This window comes from Amblyraja radiata, chromosome 9 (genome assembly GCF_010909765.2).
Source record: "Amblyraja radiata isolate CabotCenter1 chromosome 9, sAmbRad1.1.pri, whole genome shotgun sequence".
NCBI classification, from domain to species: Eukaryota; Metazoa; Chordata; class Chondrichthyes; order Rajiformes; family Rajidae; genus Amblyraja; species Amblyraja radiata.
In genome coordinates this window covers 13,501,890-13,521,528 of record NC_045964.1, presented here as the reverse complement: position 1 = coordinate 13,521,528, position 19,639 = coordinate 13,501,890, and the positions used below count along the sequence as shown (strand labels likewise).

General features: G+C 44.9%; 1 protein-coding gene across 3 annotated transcripts in view; it reads right to left on the bottom strand.

Annotated features, from left to right (window-relative positions):
- Positions 1 to 14,577, bottom strand: part of rtf1 (RTF1 homolog, Paf1/RNA polymerase II complex component) — a 67,539-nt gene extending 52,962 nt beyond the window's left edge. Inside the window, exons 1-2 of one of the 3 annotated variants that reach the window (XR_004413054.1) lie at positions 14,187 to 14,576; positions 3,426 to 3,536 (exon numbers count right to left, since the gene is read on the bottom strand). Coding sequence is in view for 2 of the 3 variants with exons in the window: in XM_033026709.1 (XP_032882600.1) it covers positions 3,426 to 3,536; positions 14,187 to 14,264 (189 nt within the window). In the remaining variant the exon portion in view is untranslated. Of the gene's footprint in view, positions 1 to 3,425; positions 3,537 to 14,186 lie in introns of all 3 variants that reach the window. The other 2 variants (XM_033026709.1, XM_033026710.1) reach the window with 2 other exon arrangements.
- Between the last annotated feature and the right edge of the window lie 5,062 nt (positions 14,578 to 19,639).

Sequence of the window (19,639 nt, the reverse complement as noted above, 5' to 3'; positions counted from 1 at the left end):
CAATCTCTTCTTTCATCATACGTCAGTCCTGCCTTCCCGGGAATTAACCTGGTGAACCTATGCTGCACTCCCTCAATGGCAAGAATGTCCTTCCTCAAATTAGAAGCCCAAAACTGCACATAGGAACCCGCCTTCCATCTTTAAAAAGGACTGCGATTCTTGTTGACTGAAACTTTAATTTGCCATCGCTCTCCTGCTTACCCTGAGGCCTAACACAAGCTTGTGGAACAGCAGAATCTTCCATTAAGGTGTGCTGCAACCTTCTGGATTTAGTGTTAAACTAGTTATCCAATTGTCCAACTCGCTTTCTTAACCAACCTCCCTTCCATGGACTCCATCTACACTGCACACTGCCATGGCAAGGCCACCAGCATAATCAAGGACCCTGTCCACTTCCTCTTCTCTCCTCTCCTCTCCCATCAGGCAAGAGGTACAGCAGTTTGAAAATACACACCTCCAGATTCAGGGACAGTTTCTTCCCAGCTGGTATCAGGCAACTGAACCGTCCTCTGACCAGCAAGAATGTGGTCCTGACCTCCCATCAATGTCATTCGAGACTCTTGAACTATCTTTAATCGGACTTTACTTGCACTAAATGTTGTACCATTTATCCTGTATCTGTACACTGTGGACAGCTTGATTGTAATCATGTATAGTCTTTTCTAATATAGTATAGACTGGATAACATGCAAAAAAAGGTTTTTACTGTACCTTGGTACACATGATAACAAAACTAACCTAAACTTTCTTTTTATCAGACCCGGCCATTGCTACTAGCCTCCCATCTGTTGAAGAGCCAGTGCCTGAACTGTTAACTCTGTTTTTATTTCGACAGAGACTGTCTGACCCTCTCAAGGGCCTGTCCCATAAAAGCGATTTTTTCGGCGGCTGCCGGCGGCTGTCATAGTCGTAGCAGGTCGCCGAAAAACCGGCGACTGGACCCCCCTACGACAATGTCTACGACAAGCTACAACAATCTACCACCTAGTTGACGTCAAGCTACGGCAAGCTACCGACAACCGACAATCCATTAGGACGTCCACCTACGATCACACCTACGTTCACCCGCGACAAGCTCAACCCTGTCGGCGACAACTGAAGACAACTTAAGACAATTCAGTCGCCGGTACCTGTCGGTAGTTGATGTAGGCAGTCATCAATGGAATTCACTGAAGTCAGCACTGGCGACAGCCTACGTCACCTGGCGACAGCCTACGTCACCTGGCGACAGCCTACGTCACCTGGCGACAGCCTACGTCACCTGGCGACAGCCTACGTCACCTGGCGACAGCCTACGTCACCTGGCGACAGCCTACGTCACCTGGCGACAGCCTACGTCACCTGGCGACAGCCTACGTCACCTGGCGACAGCCTACGTCACCTGGCGACAGCCTACGTCACCTGGCGACAGCCTACGTCACCTGGCGACAGCCTACGTCACCTGGCGACAGCCTACGTCACCTGGCGACAGCCTACGTCATCCTGGCGACAGCCTACGTCACCTGGCGACAGCCTACGTCACCTGGCGACAGCCTACGTCACCTGGCGACAGCCTACGTCATCCTGGCGACAGCCTACGGCATCCTGGCGACAGCCTACGTCACCTGGCGACAGCCTACGGCATCCTGGCGACAGCCTACGTCATCCTGGCGACAGCCTACGTCATCCTGGCGACAGCCTACGTCATCCTGGCGACAGCCTACGTCATCCTGGCGACAGCCTACGTCATCCTGGCGACAGCCCACGTCATCCTGGCGACAACCTACGTCAGCACCTACGGCAGGAGAAGTCAAGCTACGCTCATTGGCGTCAAGCCCACTGTCACCCAAAATTTCGGAACATTTCAAAATCCAGCGGGGACCAGAAAAATGCTACGACTCTTTGGGCGACTGAGGAGACAACTCACGACCATACAGGCGACACCCCGGCGACTAACTAGTGTGACACTTGGTGTTGTTTTCCGCATTAGTTTTCACGTGTTTTTCAATTAGTTTTCTGCAGTTCCCAGATCCCTCACGTCACCGGGTCTAGGTGCAGTTCCCAGGTAACCTACGAGCCCCTGGACTAGCTGTCGCACCCAGGTCGCCTGCCCCGGGACTGGCTGTAGCACCCAGGTCGCCTGCCCCGGGACTGGCTGTAGCACCCAGGTCGCCTGCCCCGGGACTGGCTCTAGCACCCAGGTCGCCTGCACGGCTGGGCTTGTGCACCAGGTCCCGCCTGCGAGCCTGGAACTAGCTGCAGCCCCAGTCGCCTGCCCCGGGACTGGCTGTAGCGCCCAGGTCGCCTGCGAGCCCCGGGACTAGCTGTAGCGTCCAGGTTATCTGTGAGCCTCGGGACTAGCTGCAGTTTCCAGGAAGCGAAAAATAATTGAAATAAAAAACGCCTGCAGGCCGGATGATTTCCGGGAACGGGCCGGATCCAGCCCGTGGGCTGTAGGTTGCCAAACTCCGCTCTAGCATAATCATATCTTTTGAGTAGCGTGGTGACCAGAACTCCACAATACTCCAAATGTAGCCTGGCCAACGTTTTGCACAACTGAATCATTATGCCCCAGCTGTTGTACTCATTGCCTTGGCAAATGAAGGCAAATGTGCCATGCACCATCATCAACATCTTGCCAACCTGTGTTGCCATTTTCAAGAAACTATGTACCTACATTCCTTGGGTACTCTGTTCCACAACATCTTCAGGGCCCTGCCATTCACCTTGTATGTCCTTACTTGGTTTAACTTCCAAAATGCATCACTCCGCATTTGTCAGAGTTAAATTCTATCTGTCATTCCTCGTCAATTTTACCTGTTGATCTAGATTATGTCGTAACTTTAGATAACCCTCTTCACTACCCACTATATCACCAATCATCTGCAAACTTATAAATCAAGTCACCTATATTATCATCCAAATTATTAATATACTCGACAGAGGACCCAGCAACAATCCTAGCAGCATACCGCTGGTCACAGACCTCCCATCCGAAAAACAACCTTTCGCTACCAGTGCTGCATTCTACTACCAAGCCAATTTTGTATGCAGTTGGCCAATCCACCTACCATGTGGTACCTTGTCAAAAGCCTTGTTTAAATCCACGTAGACAACATCCGCTGCATTGCCCCAGTCAATCCTCTTCAAAAAGTTCAAACAAATTCGAGAGACAACTTCCCCAATCCTAGAGTCATACTGACTACCAATCAGCTGTTGCCTTTCCAACTTCGAATCCTGTCATCTAGTAACATCCCTGCCAGTAACATTCCCACCACTGATACAAGGGTTGTTGCCTGTGGTCACTGTGCATAACCCTGCTACCCTTGGTGAATGAAGGCCCAAAATACACCTTCACTTTTGTTACATACGAAACATACCACCATACAAATATTCAGACCAAATTGTTTACATTGTTCTTGTAACTTAGTGTCAACACAACTTACCTCATCACCACTGTCGGAGGTTTCTGAATCTGACGACGCTGATGGTTTGCTTGCCTGTTGTTCTTGCTGTTCCGGCTCACTCCTTTTCCTCTTGGCCAATGACAACAGCTCCTGAATAGATGGAGACAACAAATAGAGATGTAATGCTGAGGCTCTATAAGGTGCTGGTCAGGCGCATTTCGAGTACTGGGAGCAAATTTGGGCCCCATATTTGAGGAACGACATGCCGGCTCTGGAGAGGGTCCCGAGGAGGTTTACAAGAATGAGTGGGTTAGTATACAAATGATGCACAGGTCTGAGTACGTCAATAGGAATTGTGTGCACAAGGTAACTTTGGAATGGTTTAAACATATGAGGCGCGGCCAAGTGTGTTTTAGACCATTCCAAAGTTGCCACGTGCACATAATTCCTACCGACGCACAAAATAGACATGTGCATCAGCTGTTTTATAGAATGGGGGAGGGGAGGGTAAAAGTAATATAAAAATAAAAATCTGCTATTTTCCAAATCAAGCGTCCGATATAAATAATTACACGGTACAGCAGCGGCCTTTAGCTGATCAGATAGCCGAGATTCTTAGACTCATTCTATAACATATGATGAGTGTTTCACTGCACTGGGTCTCCACTCGCTGGAGTTTAGAAGGTTGAGGGGGGACATTGAAACTTACAGAATAATGAAAGTTTTGTGGAAAGGACGTTTCCATTGGTGGAAGCATCTATGACCAGAGGTCATAGCCTCAGAATTAAAGGGTGCTCTTTTAGAAAGCTGAGAAGGAACTTTAGTCAGAGGGTAGTTAATCTGTGGAACTCATTGCCACAGGGGGCTATGGAGGCCAAGTCAGCGGATATTTTTAAGGCAAAGATAGATCAATTCTTGATTAGAATTGGTGTCAAGGGTTATGGGGAGAAGGCAGGAAATGGGATTAGGAGGCAGAGATCAGCCGCAATTGACTGTGCAATAGATGGGCCAAATGGCCTAATTCTACTATAACGTGTGAACTTGGGAAATAAGGATAATTGTTACCAGTCAATAATTAACTAAACCTAAACTCTCTTGACATTCTTACCTATTGCTGCAGCTGCAATATATAAAGCACCTCATGGGGATACGCTACAACTTAGTTTGTCAGCAGCTTTGCCTAAGACTGCCAAAAGTTGCAGAGTTATCAACGTACCCCAGTCCATCACACAAACCAGACTCCCCCCCCTATTGACAATAATAAAACAATACCTATACTAATACACTCATTAGGGTCACATGGAGCTGCATACGTTGGAATCTGGAGGATCTCAGTGGCATCTGTGGAGGGAATGGACATTTATGGACTGGTTTGCAGCAATTCTCTGTGGTGAAACAGCTCTAAAGTGGAGACCCAAGACTGCACATGTTGGAATCTTGAGCAAAAAAACAATGTGCTGGAAGAACTTGGTGGGTCATGCAACATCTGTGAAGGGAATGGACAGATGGCATTTTGGTTCAAGACCCTTCTTCAGACGTTGTCAGAAGAAGGGCCCCGACCTGAAGCAAAAAAAAAGCACAAAGGGCAGTTAATTTTACTTTTTCCAAAGGCATTGTGCTTAAATGCACGGCGCTTCTACAATTATAAATACATGAATGAACAGAGCAAATAGATACATGTTATGATATTGCTATTATTATGAAGACATGGGTAGAAGGTGACCAATGATGGGGTGTTCAATATTTAGATAAGATCAATGACCAAAAGACATTCGATTGGAAATTCAGATTGGGCAATCTGTATGGGTAGAGCTGAGGAACACCAAGGCACCAGACAGTCTTGATATAGGGGGTGGAACTAAACATGCATGTCGGGCATAACTGTACATGAGTGTATCTGCATATAGATTGGTCAATCCCAATGAGCAATAATCTGAAAATATTAGAAAGAAATTGAACAGAACAGAGAGTGACATGCAACCAGAACTGCACACAAAACTGCAGTTGTGACCTAACCATTTTAAAATTGCACCATGACCTCCCTGCCATACTATGCCCGAGCTAATGAAGGCTAGCATCCTACATATCTTTATCAACTTATCCACTTGTGCTGCAATTTTCTGGGAACTATGAACTTGGTCCCAGAGATTTCCTTGTTCATCAACATTTCTTTGCGCCTGACCATTTACTGTACCTGTCTATCACTATTTGATTTCTCAAAATACTGACCGATATCTTCCAGCAGCCTTTCTCACTATCCACATTGATGTTTGTGTCATTCACAAACTTACTATTTAACCTCCTACATTCACCTCTAAATCTTTAAGATATTACAAACACCAATGGTTCCAGCACTGTTCACTGTGGTACATGACCAATCAATCTTCCAACCAGAAAATATCTTTCCACCTCAACCCTCTGCCTCCTATCAACAAGCAAATTTTCAATTCAATCAGGCAGCTTGCCTAGGATTCCACATGGCTTAACCTTCTGCTCCACCCCACCATGCAGGATCTTATCAAATGCCTCAATGAAGACCATATGGACAACATTGACTGCCCTCCCTTCCTCAATCTCCATTGTCACCTATTCAGAAAACTCAAATTATTGAGACATGGAAACATAGAAAAATAGATGCAGGAGTAGGCCATTCAGCCCTTCGAGCCTGCACCGCCATTCAATATGATCATGGCTGATCATCTAAAATCAGCACCGCGTTCCTGTTTCCCCCCCCCATATCCCTTAATCATTTTTTGCTTTGCCAAATGTACATAAAGCCTATCACTTAGAATTTTCTCCAATAATTTCCTCACCACAAACACAAGGCTCACTGTTCACAAGTTACATGGTTTATCTCTGCTGTTGTTCTTAAAGGAATAATATCAGCTAACTTGCAGACTTCTGACAATTTGTGCGGCTAACAAGATGCACAAATCTCTGTCAGTTCCCCAACAATCTGGTCCCTTGTTTCCCATAACATTCTTGGATTCTTGGATCTCATCAGGCTCTCAGGATTTATCCATCTTTGGATCTCCCAAGACATCTAACACCTCCACCTTAATACCAACATGTTCCAGATTATCAACATGCCCTTTCCTGAACTTGTTATCCTCCACAATCGTCTATTTGGTGAATGCAGACAAAATGTATTCGTTTAGGACATTGTTCACACCCCCTGGCTCCACACACCGAAGGGGACCCAGTCTTTCTCTAGCTACTCTCTTGCTCCCAATATACTCAGCGAATGTCTCCTTAATCTTCAACCTGCCATAATATATTTTAATCTTAATTTTCTTATCAAATATTCTCAAACTATAATTATTAAGGAACACTCTTGACTGTAATTGCCTATACCACATCATATGCTTCCTTGTTTTCTCCTGATCAGACCTTTAATATTCTTGGCTGCCAATGTCCTAATCCACTTGGCTGCCAATGCCCACTTAGATCTCTCAAAAACTTAAAACATGCATGTAGTAGTGAGCCTCTGATAGTTGCAATTTTTTAATTTCAGCATTTGTCTGAATAACAATTGAAAATTTAAGATAGTATATTTTATGTCATCTACATGGTCAATAAGGACCCACATGACCGGTTAGAAAAAAATAAGCAGAGGTGACAAAAACAAAAAGATAAATTGATGCAATGATAAGAAGTGGGATTCATGGCAATCCTCATTAGGAATCTGCGAGTTCAGTACGATGACATTTATTCATATTACAAATAAATATTGCCACCTGATGGTGAGGAAGAAAGCTGTAATTGGCATGAATATATGAATTCACTGAAAAAATGGGAGAAGAAGTAAAATCCAACTTGGGGAAATAACCAGAATACAAAATGCCGCCAAGGAGTAGAGTGGCGATATTAGAAGGTAATAGAACAGGCAAATAAAAGCAGTTAATATGCCAAACGATTTTCTCTTTTTAGTGGAGGCGTTACATGCAAGATCAAGAAGGTTATTGCAGAATTGGATAAAATACTATCCGAAACTGTGGTTACCATATTACAGGAGAAATACAAATACGTTGGACTTGTGAACTTTACCTTTAAGGGAAATTTGAATATATATTTAGAGTCATAGATTAATGCAGTATGGAAACAGGCCCTTCGGCCCAACTCACCCACACTGGCCAACAATGTCCCAGCTACCATAGTCCCACTTGCCTGCACTTGGTCCATAACCCTCCAAACCTGTCCTATCCATGTACCTGTCCAACTGTTTCTTAAACGTTGGGATAGTCCAAGCCTCAACTACCTACCTCCTCTCGGATTCCTATTAAATCTTTTCCCCTTCACCTTGAACCTATGTCCTCTGGTCCTCAATTTTCCCACTCTGGGTAAAAGACTCTGTGCATCTACCCAAGAAAGTCAAGAGAGTTTTATTGTCATGTGTCCCAGACAGGACAAGGAAATTCTTGCTTGATCTATTCCTCTCATGATTTTGTATACCTCTATGAGATCGCCCCTCATCCCCATATGCTCCATGGAATAGAGACCGGCCTACTCAACCTCTCCCTATAGCTCACACCCTCTAGTCCTGGCAACATCCTCGTAAATCTTTTCTGACCCCTTTCAAGCTTGACAATATCTTTCCTATAACATGGTGCCCAGAACTGAACACAATATTCTAAATTCTGTCTCACCAACATCTTATACAACTGCAACATGACTTCCCAACTTCTATACTCAATACTCTGACTGGTGGTCAAAGTGCCAAAAGCCTTTTTGACCACCTTATCTACCCGTGCCTCGACCTTCATGGAACCATGCACCTGTACTCCAAGATCGCTCTGCTCTGCAACACTACCCAGAGGCCTACCGTTTACTGTGTATGTCCTGCCCTTGTTCGACGTCCCAAAATGCAACATTTCACACTTCTCTGTATTAAATTCCATCAAACATTCTTCCGCCCACCTGGCCAATTGATCCAAATCCTGCTGCAATTGTTCACAGCCATCTTCACTATCTGCAAAACCACTAACTTGTGTATCTTTGGAAAACAAAGGTTTAACTTAATTAAGATGGTATTTAATTTAGTAACGTGCAGCTTGGAGAGGAAAGCAAGAACTTGTTTCCTTTTGGAGTGATGTCAAGACATGTGTAGAATGATTGCACAATAATTAAGGAGATGTTTTTGCATTAAGAGGACAACGGGATGAAAGATCTATGATTTGTCCATAACAATACAGGTCATTTGATTCTTTTTTTTGTATGACAGATAGATTTAGATCCCAAAGACTTAATTATTATCACCAACTGTTTGCATTATAAACTGAGATTGATAGATTTCTGAACATTAAAGGAATCTATGGATACAGCGAAGGCCCCTGAGACAGATTAGCTACTCCTTTTCTCATGTTTCTATCCCTACCTCAGTCATTCAACCACCAAAACATTTCCACATGCTGAAGTACATCCACAGTGGTGCTTGGGTCAGCACTGAAAGAGTTCTGTAATGACACAGGCACTCTGCTTCAGGTGAGATGCAAAATCAAGACCAAGTTGTCTTTCAAGCAAAAGCAAATTATCCCATAGTATTGTTCGAAAAGTACAAGAGTTCCCAGTGCCCCGGCCAAATAATGATCTGGTCTTTGGCTGTCTGTGGAATCCTGTTATATCCAAATTCGATCCTGGATAACTCTTTGCATAAGTAACTTTACGACAAAAATATTTAATGTGATTTGGGATCAATTCAAGAGACAGGGTAAAATAACAAAATTCCATAATGAAACACATTTTCTCCATCCATACAATTGCCATCCGTATCGAATGCTGCATCAAATTCTCTTCTCAGCCACCAACCTGTACTGACCTAGGGTAATTCAACATTTACTAATTCCCCCTTTAAAATCCATTATATTTAAATTCTACAGCCCTGTTTTACCTGACTTCTAAATAATTTATTAACTTTTGCCCCAACATCACCCCATCTCACAAACTCGCAATGCTTTTAGTCAGAATCATACTGCTCAGAAACTTACCCTATCTAGGAAATCTATGTCCTGTAGTTTTAGATCCATCTGCTTTATCACGATCAGATTATTTTTTCTCCTATAAATTCTTTCCTCTAAATCCTGTTTCTCATTCATTCTATCCAACTTCTTTCCTGAGTAGCTGAGAATAAGACACACTAAGTTGCTCAATATAGTCTAGAAACTTTAAAGATTATTAGCCTGTAGACATGACAGGAAACAACTTTGTGTTGATGGTGTAACCTGCACTAATTTAGTATCGGCAAAATACTCAATCCTGACAGAGCAATTTCAGACTTGAAAGTACCATGGCCCGTAGCTAAACCTAACAGGACCACACAGAACGTGATCTATTGCACCCTTACACTTCCTTTAAAACCGTCTTGGAATTAGTTGTACCTCACTGCTTCCTCCCGGAATCCCACTTTTTTATTCTCAGCTGTAATTTCTACAGGGTGAAACCAAAATGTATAAAAATACCCCTTAATAAAATCTGACATTGTGCACTTTAACCACAGGTGATTTTTTCTATTACAAATCTCAAATTGTGGAGTACAGAGGCAAATAAATAAATGATGGGTTTTTCTCCCAAACATTATGGAGGGTACTGTAGGTCTGGGAGAGGACAGTGTTGGTTCACTTATCAGAGTTATACAGCAAGAAACAGGCATTTAGCCCAACTAGTCTATACCAAAATGTCTATGAGCTACTCATATTTGTTGGCATTTGGGCCATATTCTTCTAAATCTAGTATCGTCCAACCTCTTAAACACTGTAATACAATAGAACCTGCCGCAACAGCTTTATCGATATACCCACCTCCGTCTACGGAAAAAGTAGCCCAACAGCACCTTTTTAAATCTCTCCCTTCTCAGCCTAAACTTACGCCCTTCATGATTTTATACAACTCTTAAGATCTCCCCTCACCTGCTATGACCCAGGGCAATATGTCCCAGCCTTTCCAGCCTCTCGCTATAACTCAAGCCCTCCAGTGCCAGAAACACTCTTCTGTATCTTTTCTGCACATTTTCCAGCTTAATAACGTCCTTTCTATAGCTGTACGATAAGAACTGCGCACCATAATCTTGTCTTCAATCTTCAAATAACCTTTTTCTCAAGTGAACAAAGGTTGTGCTTGTTTAATGAATGCAGTGGTGAATTCGCCAACAGGTATGAGCAAGGGCTCACCATTTTAGGATCTTGCCGGGGCAGGTTGGCAGAGGATCACATTAAGTTCAGAGATAACACTGAAACAGGCCTTCTTCGGCCCACTGAGTTCGCGCCTGCCAGCAATCAGCCCGTACACTAGCACTATCCTACACACTAGGGATAATTTAACCATTTTTGCCAAAGCCAATTATCGCACAAACCTGTACGCCTTTAGAGGAAACTGGAGCACCCGGGAAACCCCATGTGGTCACAAGGCGAACGTACCCATTCCGTAAAGATAGCACCCGTAGTCAGGATCGAACCCGGGTTTGTGGCGCTCGAAGGCAACAACTCTACCGCTGCACCACCATGGCACTCGTGCAACATTCTGTGGATGTTGCAGGCAAAGTCTATCGATTCAACGAAATGGTTGAAGGCGGCTTTGGAGCACGTCATCTGCCACAGTGAGGCTTCCATTAACTTGGCTATGGAGCAGGGGCCCTAAATGCTGACGCGGCTCCCATTAGATCTACTCCTACAACACGTCTGTTGAGGTGAACCGCACCATCATCGTGAGAAAGATGAGGACGAGTTGGGGCATTGATGGATCCATGTTTGACACAGTATTTACTGAGATAGGGTGTGTTGTAAACCAACTGGTTTGGATCACGGCTTGCATGCAGTCGCAAAGCAAATGCAAGATGGAAAAAAAGTTGCATGGGTAGTTGAATTTAAGGAGTGTTCAACAATCCATCTCTGCGAAGCAGATGTGTGACTGGCACATTAACAAAGCCAGGGCTGGGGATATGCTTGACTGACATTCAGGAGCCAGAGACCTGAACTTATTATTGCCCACAGACACTTCTTCACCAACCATAGTTCTTAATTTTCACTGTTTCATCAATGCCACAGGAACCCTGGCACTTTAAGAGCAAAATCAAGTAGGGACTCAGCAGGTCTAAAGACAAAGAGGTGGGCAAGTTTCAAGATAAGTCACTGTGCACTTTGCTCAAGATTCCAGCATCTGCAGTTTTTTGTGTCACCTTCCATGCCATGCCTATTCATGTTTGTATGAATGCTGCTTAAACAGTAATTGCAAATGATTCCACCAACTCCTTTGACGGTTTTCTACATATCAACCACACTGTGCATGAAAAAAGTCAACTCAAACCCTCTTTAAATCTCCTTCCTTACTTTAATCCATAACATATTCCTTCTCCACCGATGTTGCCACTTTCAAGGAACTACAGTGCCCTCCATAATGTTTGGGACAAAGACCTATCATTTATTTATTTGCCTCTGTACTCCACAATTTGATATTTGCAATTAAAAAAGTCACATGTGGTTAAAGTGCACATTGTTAGATTTGATTAAAGGCCATTTTTATACATTTTGGTTATACCATGTAGAAATTACAGCAGTGTTTATACATAGTCCCCCCATTTCAGGGCACCATAATGTTTGGGACACGTGGCTTCACAGGAGTTTGTAATTGATCAGGCGTGTTTAATTGCCACCTAATGCAGGTATAAGAGAGCTCTCAGCACCTAATCTTTCCATCACCTTTGGAAACTTTTATTGCTGTTTATGAACATGAGGACCAAAGTTGTGTCAATGAAAGTCAAATAAGCCATTATGAGACTGGGAAACAAGAATAAACTGTCAGAGACATCAGTCAAACCTTAGGTTTACCAAAATCAACTGTTTGGAACATCATTAAGAAGAAAGAGAGCACTGCTGAGCTTACTAATCACAATGGGACTGGCAAGGCAAGGAGGACCTCCACAGCTGATGACAGAATTCTCTCTATAATAAAGAAAAAGCCCCAAACACCTGTCCGACAGATCAGAAACATTCTTCAGGAGTCAGGTGTGGATTTGTCAATGACCACCGTCCGCAGAAGACTTCATGAACAGAAATACAGATGCTACACTGCAAGATGCAAACCACTGGTTATCCGTATAAATAGGATGGCCGGATTACAGTTTGCCAAGAAGTACTTAAAAGATCAACCACAATTCTGGAAAAAGGTCTTGTGGACAGATGAGACGAAGATTAACTTTCTCAGAGTGATGGCAAGAGCAAAGTATGAAGGAGAGAAGGAACTGCCCTAGATCCAAAGCATCGGTGAAACACAGTGGTGGGGGTGTTATGGGCTGAGCATGCATGGCTGCTGAAGGTACTGGCTCAGTTATCTTCATTGATGATACAACTGCTGATGGTAGTAGAATAATTAATTCTGAAGTGTGTGGACACATCCCATCTGCTCAAGTTCAAACAAATGTCTCAAAACTCATTGGCCGGCGGTTCATTCTACAGTAAGACAATGATCCCAAACATACTACTAAAGCAACAAAGGAGTTTTTCCATAGCTAAAAGCTGGTCAATTCTTGAGAGGACGTCAATCAGCTGATCTGAACCCAATTGAGCATGCCTTTTATATGCTGAAGACAAAACTGAAGCCCCCAAAACAAGCATAAGCTAAAGATGGCTGCAATACAGGCCTGGCAGAGCATTACCAGAGATGACACCTAGCTACTGGTGATGTCCATGACTCGCAGACTTCAAGCAGTCATTGCATGCAAAGGATATGCAACAAAATACTAAACACGACTACTTTCATTTACATGACATTGCTGTGTACCAAATATTATGCTGCCCTGAAATGGGGGGGGGGGGGGGGGGGACTATGTATAAACACTGCTGTAATTTCTACATGGTGAAACCAAAATGTATAAAATTAGCCTTTATTAAAATCTGACAATGTGCACTTTAACTACATCTGTTTTTTTCTATTACAATTCTCAAATTGTGGAGTACAGAGCCAAATAAATAAATGATCGGTCTTTGTCCCAAACATTATGGCGGGCACTGTATGCACTTGGACCCCAAGGTCTCCGTTGATCAATATTCCTATTGCTCTACCATTTCCTGGACCTGTTCTACTATTAGTTGACTTAAAATATCCACAATCTCACATTAAATTCTGAAGTTAATTACTACATATTTACAAACTGATTCCTTAACCTGATTTGCCAGTTTATTTTTGCTGACTTTGCTTCCAAACCCTCACAATTGTGGGGCATGAAGGGGGGGGGGGGGAGTGGGGCATGAGGGGGGGGGGGGGGGGGGGGAAGAGGGGCATGAAGGGGGGAGAGTGGGGCATGAAGGGGGGGGGGAGAGTTGGGCATGAAGGGGGGGGGGGAGAGTGGAGCATGAAGGGGGGGACTGTGGGGAGGATAGTGAGAGGGAGAGTCGGGGTGATGGGTGGTAGGTGGGGTGAGTGGTTCTGTTGAGAAGAGTGGGGGAGAGTAGGGTTGGTGGGGGAGAATACTGAGAGGGACGTGGGTTTGATGGGGATACTGAGAGGGGGAGTCGAGGTGGTAGGGGGTAGAGTGGAGCTGATGAGAAGAGTGGGATTGATGGGTGGGGAGTGGGGAAGACACTGAGATGGGATGATGGTTGTAGGGGATGAGGGAAGTAGCGTTCCCCCCACAATACACAATTGACCCGGGCACAAGAACATCTCCGGGACAGAAGACAACAAGGCAGGAGGAGAGAGTGAACCTCATGGAGGTGGCGAGCGGCGCCGGGACACGGCAGGGGAAGATGGCGAGAGGGGATCAGCCCGAGTCCGCGGCCCAGCGCCAGCCCCAGCCCCGACCCGGCGGCCCACCTGGTCCAGGTTCTCCTCGCTGCCGCTGTCATCGCTGTCCGAGTCAATGACTATCCGCCCCTTGCGTTTCTTCAGCATGGTGGCGGTGGCGGCGGCAGCGCCGCGGGGCCCTGGGCCCGGCTCCGGTTCCCAGCGAGACGCCCAGCGGCTCCGGGCTGCTCAGCCAAACGCTCCCGGGAGGGGGGGGAGGAGGGAAGGAAAGAAGCAGGCGTGCGGGGCCCGGGTCGGATCGAACCGAAGCTGTGAGGAGAGGGCAGGGCAGCCTGGAAGAGCCGGCGGAGAGAGAGAGAGAGGGAGAGGGAGAGAGGAGGAGGAGAAGGGAGACAAGTGTCCGCGGTCCCGCCGTCGCCGCGCTCCAGGCCGCAGGCTCCAGCACACAATGACCCCGCCCCACTGCGCACGCGCACACACGCACGGCGCTCAGACATGCGCGTGACGTCATTACCCGGCAGAGAAAGGAAGCTGGAAGGCAGGAGGAAGGAGAGACAGAGAATTGGGTGGATGGATGGTAGACAGCAGACAGAGGGATAGACAAGACAGGGCAGGACAAGATAGATAGATGGTAGATAGACAGAGAGGGATAGACAAGACAGAAAAGGACAAGATAGGTAGATGGTAGATAGACAGAGAGAGACATACAGGACAGGACAATATAGATAGATGGTAGACAGACAGACAAAGGGATAGACAAACAGGACAAGATAGATAGATGGTAGACAGACACAGACAGACAGACAGACAGACAGACAGACAGACAGAGAGACACACACAAGACAGGACAGGATAGATGTACATAGGGACAGCTAGATAGATAAGACAGAGAGAGACAAGACAGGAAAGGACAAGATAGATAGATGGTAGACAGCAGACAGAGGGATAGACAGACAGAGAGAGATATACAGGACAGGACAAGATAGATAGATGTGTTCAAAAGGGAACTGCAGATGCTGGAATATCGAAGGTACACAAAATTGCTGGAGGAACTCAGCGGGTGCAGCAGCATCTATGGAGCGAAGGAAATAGGCGACGTTTCGGGCCGAAACGTCGCCTATTTCCTTCGCTCCATAGATGCTGCTGCACCCGCTGAGTTCCTCCAGCAATTTTGTGTACCCAAGATAGATAGATGGTAGACAGACAGAAGGATAGGCAAATAGACAGACAGAAGGACTGATAGATAGATACGACAAGGATATAGACTAGATAGATATAGATATAGTAAGTGTAGGAAAGAACTGCAGATGCTGGTTTAAATCGAAGGTTGACACAAAATGCTGGATTAACTCAGCGGGACAGGCAGCATCTCTGGAGAGAAGGAATGGGCGACGTTTCGGGTCGTGACCCTTCTTCCAGCTCTACAGAAATGCTGCCTGTCCCCCAGATAGATATCTATCTTCTCTTCTATATATAACTAAAAGTCTCATCTTGACCACTTCCTGTCTACATATATTGATTTTAGAAAAAACACTACCCTGTATTGCTATGAATTTTGGTCATCTTACTCAAAGTCCTCCGGTGAGGCAGCCACGAGGATTTTTCCGATCAATGAAAAATAAAAAAGTTATGAGTGTTTAAAAATTCTTGAGATCAGCTGATTGGTCCTCTCGCCTGTCAATCACCGCGATGAAGGTAACGCCCCTTCTGGGGGTGGCAGGACTATAAAACCCCGGATGCCTGGACGTGAGTCAGTCACTCTGGAAGATCACGAGGGAGAGGCCACAACTGTGATTCTAAGCTGGGAATCAACTGAACTGTGAGTCTGCAATGTACTTGCAATAAATGATTTGTTAGCCCTTAATGAAAATGCAATGAGCCGTTTGGCCTGCCCTTTGCATGGAACTGCAATGGAAATGGAAATGAAATGAAAATGCAATGAGCTGTTTGGCCTGTCCTGTGCTTGAAACTGCAATGGAAATGGAAATGAAAATGAAGTTAGTTGTTTGGCCTGCCCTGTGCTTGAAATTGAAATTGAAATGAAATTAGTTGTTTGGCCTGCCCTGCGCTTGAAATGTAAATGAGTTGTGTTGTTTCGCCTGTGCTGCGCTTGAAATTAAAATGGAAATGAAATGAAACCACTAATTTCAGCCCACAAGGCCACTATTCGTCGAGAAACCAGTCCCTTTTGCCCAAAATGCCGTATTAGCCCACGAGGAGCATTTTGGCCCAAAAGCCCCTTGCCAGGCCAGGAAAAGTCCAGAAAAAGTGCCTTTCACTGAGATTTCACTCAGATTTTTTTTTAAAGAGCCCCTTCGTCGAATCAGGCCTGTACTAGCCCAGGAGTCCCTTCGGCCCATCAGTAAGTATTCCCCTTGCAAGTATTAAACTTCACCCCAGTATTTTTCTCCCTCCCTTCATTGTCTCCCTGTGAGATCCAGGCCAGGATAGACTTTCCTCCTTCTTTGCTGTGATCTGCAGAAAAAGATGAAAAATGTCTAAAATTGATTCTCCACCCTCTCACCCTTTCTCTCTCACAGAGTCTCTCGGGATCACGAACTCCTGCATGGGGGGGCCGCACATGCCGCTGGACCTTGGAGATCTGACAAAGGATATGGGTGCGGGCCCAGGCAGCCACCTGCTTACGGAGCCCATGCCAGACGAACTTGGCAGCTACCAGAGCGGACGTCGCCCATATGGACGGGTGAGCCAGGCCATGGACAGTGTCAAAGACCCGCCGTCTCCAACTGATAGGGCGGGCCTGACCAGCTGTGTTCTTCCAGTATTTTCTGTTTTGATACCAAGGAGAGATTCATGGGACACATATAGGTTGCCTTTATTTTCCAGTGTTGAGAGATTTTTTATTTAATTCTCTGCATGTTTAAACATTTTTGATACAATTGCGTTGGCCCACACATTTTCAGCTGCGTCATCTGTTATTTTCCATGCATCAGCATGATCCCATAACGTTCACCTTAGCTTAGTTTAGTTTAGTTCAGAGATACAGTGTGGAAACAGGCCCTCTGGCCCAGCAATTCCGTGCCAAGCACAATCATCCGCACACTAGTTCTATTCTATACACTAGGGACAATTTTCAGAGGCCAATTAACCTACAAAACTGCATCTCTTTGGAATGTGGGTCACCTGAAGGAAACCCACATGGTCACAGGGAGAACGTATACAAACTCCACACAGACAGCACCCGTAGTCAGGATCAAACCCGGTCTCCAGCACTGTAAGGTAGCAACTCTACTGCTGCACCACTGTGCCGCCCCTATTCCCAACTCCTCAGAAAATGCTGTGAGATAAACATTGCTTAAAAGTTGTCCTTATTTCAGTCTTAAATGGCCTACCCCTCATTCTGAGACAGTCACCCCTATTTCTAAACTTCTCAGCCAGGAAAATAATTTACCCATATTCATTCTAATAACCCGTAAAAAATGTTGTATGTTTTAATGAGGTCACCTCTCCTTCTAAATACTGAAGATTAGAAGTTTAGCTCACTCCATCTCCTCTCTTACGATAAACCCGCCATGCCAGGATCCAGTCTGGTGAATCTTCATTGCACTTTCCCAATAACAAGTCCATTATTTTTCTAGATGAAAAGATCAACATTTAGTTTTTGTTGTTGTTATTATTGTTATTATCATTGAGTGTACCGAGGAACAGCGATAAACTTTTGTTTGTGTGCTGTCCAATCAAATCATATAATACTATACATGAATACAATCAAGCCAAACAGTAGTACAAAAGGTTGAATGACAAGAAATAAAGTGCAGAATATAGTTTCTCAGCATTGTAGCCTTAAGAGTTCTACAGAAAAAGTCCAATGTCTTTTGATGAACTGGATTGAAAAATTTGGACTGAACCCTAGCTTATGCTAGGACCATTGAGAAGTCTGATAACAAAGGGGAAGAAGCTGTTTCTGAGTCTGGTGGTACAAGCCTTCAAGTTTCTGTATCTTCTGCCCTTCGGGAACGGGGTGAAGAAGAAATAACTAGGGTGGGATCTCACCACAGCCTTAGATAGTTGGAGTAAAATAACTTTACTCTTATAATACAACTCTCGCAATAAAGGCCAACATTTAACTAGGCTTCCTAGCTGCCTGCCTCACCTGCATGTTAGTTTTCAGTGAGCAGTCACCTAGGTTAGCCAAATCATTGATAGAGCAGACTCAATGGCCCGAATGACCTAATTCTGCTATGTCTTATGATCTCTTTAAACACCAGTGTCTGTTTCCTTTAAACAGTACACAGCACTTCTATTTTTTTTTCCTACTGATGTTTTTGTTTCGCACAACAGCTCATCTGCAGTGCTACTACCCACTCACTCAACTTGTCTGTATCCTTTTGAAGCCTCTGTACCTCCTCTTACACTTAGTTTCATGTTGTCAGCACACTTGGATACATTACCTTTGGTCTGTCAGCCACACCATGTGATAGGAGCAGAATTAGGCTATTCGGCCCATCAAGTCTACTCCACCATTCAATCATGGCTGATCTATCTTTCCCCCTTAACCCCATTCTCCTGCCTTCTCCCCATGACTCCTAACACATATACATGGACTTTATAAGTACACCATCATGAACATAGAAAAGGGGCTTGTAATTCTGTTTCACCTTATCAGAAGTGTTAAATTCCTCTGCATCTGTTTGTTCGGAAACACATACTTTGTGCACAGAAAGCTCACAGCAATATGATAATAGCTATCAGATTTGGTGGTATGGATTGAAAGATAAGTATTGGCCCCAGTAATGGGGGATAATGTCTGCTGACATTCATGCCATGGGATTCATTATGCCTACACACAAGATCAGACAGGACCTTGTGTTAATATCCAAACTCTCTGGCCCCTAACCCCCTTTCGCCCCATTGAAGCGGTTGTCCATATTCTATAATTTTCTATAACTTGTTTATTAGGAAACAGCTCCTCTGACAGTGCGGTACGACCTCATGTCTCTGGAGTGGGATGTAAACCCACAACCCACTTTTAACCCACAAACAAGGGCACTCCCTGCTGAGTCACACCTGATAGACACAGCAACAAGTCACTAGTTCTTTTCACGACCTTCCTGCTTCAGAAAGTGGAGCGAGACAACTTACCTATTGGATCACCCATTTTGCCAGATAATATAAAAGTGCAATGTCTAACCCCAATATGTGTACCACACACTAGTTCGTACCACCCGTACACTATTTCTATCCTACACACTAGGGAAAGTTTACAGAAGCGAATTAACCTACACATGTTTGGGATGTGGGAGGAAACTGGAGCACCGGGAAAAAACTCATGTGATCAAAGTGAGAACGTACAAACTCCGTATAGACAGCACCCTTAGTCTGGATCGAACCCGAGTTCCTGGCACTGGGAGCAACCCTACCGATTGGGCCATTGTGCCGTCCATTTATTTTTAACTTGTTTGCAGCTGTTTATTCATGGCTGTATTCATCATAAACATTTGGAAACAGTGGAAAACGCTATGGTGGGCATAAGGTGTCATCGAGGATTCTTGGTTTCCACC